This window comes from Octodon degus, unplaced genomic scaffold (assembly GCF_000260255.1).
Source record: "Octodon degus isolate 3935 unplaced genomic scaffold, OctDeg1.0 scaffold00123, whole genome shotgun sequence".
Taxonomy (NCBI): Eukaryota; Metazoa; Chordata; class Mammalia; order Rodentia; family Octodontidae; genus Octodon; species Octodon degus.
This window is the reverse complement of record NW_004524699.1, coordinates 4,925,280-4,932,694: the sequence shown is the minus strand read 5'-3', so window position 1 is coordinate 4,932,694 and position 7,415 is coordinate 4,925,280. Positions and strand designations below refer to the sequence as shown.

General features: G+C 59.0%; 1 protein-coding gene across 4 annotated transcripts in view; it reads right to left on the bottom strand.

Annotated features, from left to right (window-relative positions):
* Nucleotides 1-1,704: 1,704 nt before the first annotated feature.
* The window catches only part of Fam78a (family with sequence similarity 78 member A), a 17,320-nt gene continuing 11,609 nt past the window's right edge, over nt 1,705-7,415 (bottom strand). For all 4 annotated transcript variants that reach the window (XM_023700482.1, XM_023700480.1, XM_023700481.1 and 1 more), the window contains one exon: nt 1,705-4,495. In XM_023700482.1, coding sequence (XP_023556250.1) covers nt 3,967-4,495 — 529 coding nt within the window. In that variant the 3' untranslated portion in view covers nt 1,705-3,966. The remainder of the gene's footprint in view (nt 4,496-7,415) is intronic.

The window sequence follows — 7,415 nt, the reverse complement described above, 5'->3', positions numbered from 1 at the left end:
GCGCAACACTGGCTGGCACCACCCAGCAGCCATCTGGTGGGGGTGGCGAAGCCCTGTTATGCAATTTCCTGCCCCAGTGTCTCAATCAGAGGCGGCAGGATGCGGGCGCTGAGGGGCTCGAGTGATGGGAGAAGCCAGAGAGGAGACGGATCCAGCATCCACAGGGTGTGCTGAGGGCCTCCTGTCCTCCACAGCATGGCAGAGGCCACCACCCACCCACCCAAGATGAGCCAGGAGCTGCAGGTGACCAGGCAGCCACTTTGTGCAGGGAGGTGCAGGGCTCTGAGGACCCGGATGACGCTGCAGGAAGACTTCCAGGAAGTGAGGTGGGGGAAAAGGCATTTCCTGTCCAGGACCCAGGATGCCTTGGCACCAGATTTTCTTGTACCAATAAGGATGGAGCTGGGGCCTTTGCACTGAGCTACAGCCTCAGCACCCCTTTTTTTTTTTTTTTTTTTTTTTTTCAAGTTTTGCACATAGAGTCTGAGCTGCTAAATTGCCCAGGTTGGGTTTAAACTTGTGATCCTCCTGCCTTAGCCTCCCAGGAAGCTGGGATTACAAGAATACAGGTCCAGTTAGTAATACTATCGGGAATAAAGGTCACTGAATGGCCCACAGACACGCGTGAGGCTGAGTACACAGTGGTAAGAACCTAGCTCTGGGTCCAGGGTTGGAATTCTGGCCCTGCCTCTTTCTAGTTCCCCGTCCAGGGCAGTGTTTAGAGCCCCTCTCTGATCCATGAGCCACGCAGGACGGTGCCTCCCTGGTGGGGCTGTCACGTGTGTGCAAAGAGTTCACATCCCTGCAGAGCAGGAAGCTGCGCGGCTCATGTGCATACGAGGCGTGCTGTCTCTGCCAGGCTTGCACAGGGACCCTGCGCCAGGGTGGCTCCAGCGCAGCAGGCCTGGGCCAGCCCACACAAGGCTCCCATTAGGAGCGGCAGCTTGTGTATCCCAGAATCTGCTGCCCACAGAGCCCGAGGCCTGAGGTTGTCCTGGGTACCTTCCTGGGAGACAGGCTGCAGGTCCACCGGCGACCTGAATTAGGGCCCGGCCTAAACAGTCACCCTAACATAGTCATCAAAAAGCCAAGTTTTGGGGCTGGTGAGATGGCTCAGTGGTCTAAAGCACCTACTTAGAACAAGCTTAGCAAAGCACAGGGACCGCGGTTCAATCCCCCAGCACCACATGCCAGCCAGCCCCGCCCCCTGGTAGGCTGAGCTGGTCACACACACACACACACACACATAAAAAAAAAAATTAAAAAAAAATAAATTAAAAAAAAAAAGCCAAGTTTTAATCCAGAGCAGGTGTGCACGCCTGTGATCCCAGCCCTTGGGAGACTGAGGCAGGAGGATCGCTGTGAGTTCGTGGCCAGCCTGGGCTACGTAGTGGGTTCAAAGTCAGCATGGACTACATAGCGAGACCCTGTCTCAAAAAAGCATGACCAAAAAAAACAAAAAGCCAAGCTCCTCACAAGTGGCAGACACCAGGGCCAGGGCCCCAGCCAAGGATCCTTCTGAGGTCCTGGAGCCAGCCCAAGTGGAAACAGGGCCGCAGAGAGCAAGTAAGCTGGCGCCCTGGCTGGCCCATCCTCAGGAACTGGGACACCCCAACCCCAGCTTCATGCCTTCCCCAGCCGCCAAGCCCTGCAGGAACCTCCAAAAAACACCAGTTCCTCACCAGACCTACTTTAAAATTAATTTTATTTCTTTTGATATCTGTTATCATCTGAAATCTTAAAAAAAAAGTTCACTGTACATTGCCTTCAAGAGCCTTGTGCTCCCGTAAGTGCACTGGTTCAATTCACAGTAATCTCCGCAGCTGAGGACGGTTCTTATTGCTGGAGGAGTGAGTGTCCACGCTGCGCTGGGTGGGGGGCATCAGTGGAAGTGGGGCCCCAGTGGACAGGCCTGGGCCTGTGCTCCAAGGTGGAAGGAGCCGAGGGGTCAGCCCCAGCTGGCATCTCTGGGGTCTCCCAACCCCACCTTTCATGAGGCAGGAGGGAGGGAAAGGGGGTTCAGGGAGAAAGGGGAGCCACAGTGGGGCAGGGACATGCAGGGGAGGATCCTGGGCTGTGAGGCTGCTCACACGCACAGAATGTGGGTCTGGAACTGGGCAGGGCGACACACTCCTGTCTTCCCAGCACCCGGGAGGCTGAGGCAGGAGGATTGCCATGAGTTTGAGGACAGCCTGGCCTATACAGCAAGTAGTAGATGAAAAAGAAACGTGGGTTTGAGGACCCCCTTCCTGCCCTTCCTGCTCCCCAACCCTACTTCTAGGAAGACCCCTCAGTGATGACCCAGCCCAGGATGAGAACCCAACTTCTCGACCCCTTGCTAGGGCCCGCCTCTTCATTAGTGCAAGAAAGACCTGAGTGTAGAGAGGGCCCCTTACGGGGAGGCCAAGTCTGGGGATGCCGGGCCCCCACTCCCACATGCAAGGCCACAGCTCCTCTGGGCCCCGGCTTGGGCTCCCGAGCACTCAGGGGCTATCCCCACACTGCCTGGAATCCAGCCCTCAGTCCCCTATGCCCCTCCCAGGGACAGCCTGGGCCCGGGGCCCACGAACCTCTCCCTGGGACGCTCTACCAGTGGCTCAGGTGAACGGAAATGATTATTTTCTGGTCTACAGGTTCTGTGCCTGGCTATGCTCCGCACAGCAAGGCCCGTGGCAAGCCTGAAGGAGCGGGGCTCCAGCAGGTGTCCCCCAAAGCGCAGGGCTGATGGTGTGTCCTGGACTTCTGGAGAGTGGACACCGGGAGTGGCTACCAGCCCCCAACCAGGGCTGGATGCCAGGCGACCCTCCCAGCCCTGGGCCCGGGTTTCCTTCCTGAGGACAGCAAGCAGCAGCATCTCTGACATGAGAGGGTGTCCCTCCACGCTGGGCTTGGGGCCTGTGTGCAGCCTCCCCCAGAGAGCCTGGGGGGGCATCCCCTGAGAATGATCTGGGCACCCTGTCTTGGCTCTCTGCTGTGCTCTAGAGGTGGTGGCTGGGCGCTGGAGCCACCAGATTCAAGTCTTCAGGTGCAGCTGGACAGGGATGGGACCTCAGAGGCTCAGACTGGGACAGTCATGGCAGTAGGGGCAGGGGAGGCCCCGGGCCTTCAGGACTGGTGCAGAAGCAAAAGGAAAAGCCACCTGCTTAGAGGAGAGGCCTGGGGACAGGGCCTGAGGACACAGGGGCACACTGCAAAGATAGATCATGGGCCCCTTGCACTCCTCCTTGAGCCACCCCAGGCCACGTAAGGCTGCAGAAAACAGCAAAGCCAAGCAGACGCACACACTGCCCAGCTCCTGGCATGGGGAGAGGGAGGGAGGGGCTCCCGGGTGAAACCTGCCTGTGGCACCGTCTCCGCCCAAGCAGAAGAGCAGACAGCTGGCTTAGACCTCCTCTCCTCTGCAGCTCTCTCCTGAGACACCAGGCATTCGGGGGGCCCAGGTAACACCTCGGGGGCTGCCATGCTCTGGGAAGGTAGAGGGACAGCAGGAACAGGGTCCCATATTCCCTCTCTGACTCTTCTCTTTCCTTTAAATTCAGCTTAAGGCAAAAGTTTGGCAAAGCAAGTCTACATAAGGCCGCGCGGCAGAGGGCAGGAGACGAAGGGCAGGGCACGGGGGGGACGGCCAGCAAGACACCAACAGCATAGTGGCCGTGGCAGCCCTCAGTGGCAGCCCCGCCCTGAACCCCACCGGGAGAAATGGAAAAGAAAAAGCCATGTCTGGGGAGTCGCCTGCAAGTGAAAGACGGAGATGGCGAGGAGGGGAGACCACGGGACGCTCCGGCCCCGCAGGGGAGGGAGCAGGTGCCAAGCGGGTCGCCCGTGGGGGACAGCAGCACAGTGAGGTCGCCCACTGGAGAAGAAGGTAGAATGGTTGTATTTTGCCCAAGGGCCCAAGAGTGCGTTTGGTTTCATTCTGAGCCGCGCTGTTGTCCGGAGTCTAACCCAGCGGGCGGCTCCGTGGCATCACCGGTGCTTGGGTGGGATGACCACCAGCGGGGGCCCGTACTTGGGCCTCCACATGAGGACCTGAGCATCGTTGGCGTTAGGCTTGACCAGGGCGCTGGGTGGGATGGGCTCGTTCTTGCTCAGGATCTTGGGCTGGTCCTGCGCGATGGGTTCCCGCAGCCGAGCGCGCTGGCCCAGGGGCCGCGTGGGGTTCACGTCGATGTTGAGCTGCATGCGCCAGTGCAGCGTCTGCAGGATGATCATGTCGTTGGTGGAGGTGTTAGTGGCCACCAGCCAGGTGGTGAAGCTCTGGTCCCGGTAGATGCTGGTCAGCTTGGCCACATTGCTTTCGCTCACAGGCACGGCCCACGTGACACTGGGGTAGAAATTGTCGTTCATGCTGATGACGAACTTGGAGTCCCTCTTGGTGGGGCCCACAATGGTGCAGGTCTCTGTGGTATTACCGTACCAGGGGTAGTTCACCCCATCCGAGTCACTGATCGCCTCAATCTTGCCCTCCTGCAGGTCGGGAAGCTCCCAGCTGGACCTATAAACAGGAAAGGTACCCCACGTCACCAACTCACGCTCTCAAAGGGCTTCCTGACATCCTGGAGGTGGGCTAGGGATTGTGTCAGGCCCTGAGGACAGGGCAGACACAGAGGACCTGGTCCCCCTGCCCTCAGGGCTCACTGTTGTGGAGCGGGGACCAACCAGACATAGGGTACAAGTTGGAAAACCACAGGTACAGGCTCCCCGATGACCATGGCCAGCAAGGACCCAAATGACGCCCCGGCCAGCACTCATGTCACTCCTGAAACTGTCAGAGGCCAGGGCTAGATTCCACTAGGACTGGGAGAAGCCCTGATTGGCTCTCCCCTTGAATGGGATTGTCACTCAGAGGAAACTGCTAGCGGCTACCAGGGATGACAAATCCGGACACACGCCAGATGCCAGGCTGAAAGCACCTGGCCAGTGAGTGGCCTCAGGCCAGTGCTTGTCCCTCTGGGCTTCTGTACCCTCACCCAGGAAAAGGGGGTGACTCTAGCCTTTCTTCCTCCACGCAGGGTCCCAGGGACCCCTCTTGTACCATGGTGGGGGTCTGGACTCCCTGGTCCTCAGCCGGGCCACCTGGGGCACCAGGGAGGCCTCCCAGGTCTAGAAGATGATGCACCCACCCTGCTGACCTCTGTGGAGCAGAACCAGAGAGAACCCTCCCCTGAGAACCCTCTCAGGCTGAGCCGAGGACCCCAGTCCTGGAGAACCATGAGGGCTGAGCAGATAGGGACAGTCACCAGTGGGTGTATGGTCAGGATCATCCACTTCCACCCACTGAGACCCAGGTCAGGACTCAGGAAGCCCTTGTCTCGCAGTGGCTGGGCACCTAGGCAAGGCACCTCGCTCTTTGGACTCCAGACCTACCCCATCCATCCTGAGTCACTGCAGGAACTCACCCACCCAGGACCTGACACAAGGCAAATGCCACCATCAGGAGCCTCCAATGCCATGGCCTCAAGGCCCTCAGATGGAAGAGGACCAGGCAAGGAAGCCCTGAGGACAGACACCCCTCGCTCCCACCCAGCCATGGGCTCCTGGCATCCACCCCAGGAGGTAAAGGGCACAGTGTTACAGATGCTGGGACCCTCACCCACCCAACACAGCCCGCAGGTAAAGGAAGAAAGCAAGTGGGGCTGCACAGGTCAGGACCCCTCCCCGGGAGCTCTAGCATGGCCTTGCCCGTTCTGTCCTCCACCCTGTTCTGCCCCGCCTGGTAAAACACAAACTCAGCACACAGCACCTGCACACAGGCCACTCCAGGGTGTTGTCCCTAAAGAGTGGCTTCTCCCTATTTGTATTCACACGGAGTATTTGCGCCGGATGGATGGGAACAGACAAAGCCTGCCATCCCAGTGCCTGGGAGACTGAGGAAAGAGGGTCCCTGTGGGTGGGTCAGAGGCCAGCCTGGGTCACGTGAGTGAGCTCAAGGCCAGCCTGCACTGCACAAGGAGACCCCGTCTCAAACAAACCAACCAAAGGACGATGCAGGGTCCTGCTCTACCCACACAGTGGCACATTCTTAAGTTTTAGAGCCGGAATCACTGACATCTGAGACCACATCTCCCCACAGGAAGCTACACCCACCACAAAGACACAAATACTACAGGATTCCTCTTCTTGCAGGAGGCAATTGGCACAGTTGGGTTTATAGAGACCCAAGCAGATGTGGGGACAGGGAACACAGGGGTTCATGGAGAAGGGGCAGGAACGACAAACGCCCTGGATACAGGTGGTGGGCAGCTGCATGGCAGTGTGACCACAGGGACCCTTGATGACATGCCTTACACGGTCCAGCCCACTCACCCTTGGAAAGGCGCCAGTGGGGCCAGCAGTGACCCTGAGTGCAGCCACCAGAGGGGGAAGAGGCAGCGGTAGGGCTCTGCCCAAGTCTCCCGGGAGCACAGGCTCTTGTTCGTCAGGCCCAAGCCCCCAGCTCCAGGAGGGTCCCACTGCTGTCCTCTCCCAACACATACATCTGCCTGGGAAAGTGCTTTTTGTTCTGTGATTTTGGCAGCATTGAGGGTGAAACCAGGACCCTGTGCATGCTATAAGCATGTTCTACCCCTGAGCTCCACCCCAAGCCCAGAAAGTCATGGCTCAAAAGTGGTGCACACCAGTAATCCCAGCACTCAGGAGGCTGAGGCAGGAGGATCGCCATAAATTCAAGGCCAGCCTAGACTACATAGTAAGACTCCATCTCCAAACAAACAAAAAAAGGCAGAAAGGAAACAGACAAAGGCTCTTAAGCCTGGCCCTGGGCCCTCACTTCTGAAGAATGGAAGCCCTCATTATCTAACCCCAGCCCCAAAGTCCACACCCTGGCTTGCCACAAATGGACTCGTCCCTTGGCAGGTACCCCAGCCTCATGCGGGGCTTGCTCAGAGCTAGGTGTGCACAGCGAAGGGCACCACTCCAGGGATCTCAGGCCAAACCCTCTGCCCCCTCTGCCCCCTCTGCCCTATCCGGCACAGGCTGTGTCTCACCGCCCCTGCTGCACCTGCGGGGGCGGGTGAGGAGTCATGTTCTCACCCCTCCCCTGCGGCACAGGCAGCAGCCACACAGGGGACTTCCCAGCATCGCAGGTTGGAGAGGACCCCAGCACCAGCCCCCTGAGAGGCCTCTGTGGCCTCATTTGCATTTTCAAGTCACACACGGGGACTTCTACCTGGTGGTGTTTGTCTCCTGGGGTCCTTGAGCTCCGGCAGGGTTGAACTCAGTACCCCACCCTGCAGGAGCTGGGCAACGCTCCAAGGGACAGCAAGGGTGCCAACCCAGATGCCCCCAGGCTGCCACCGACTGGTGCTGGCTGAGCTCCCAGTGCCCTGCAGGCTCCCAGAGCCCCCAGCAGCACAGCTTGCTGCAGCCGGACTGAGTTCAGATTCTCACTGTGTCGCAGCTCCTTGGCCACCTAC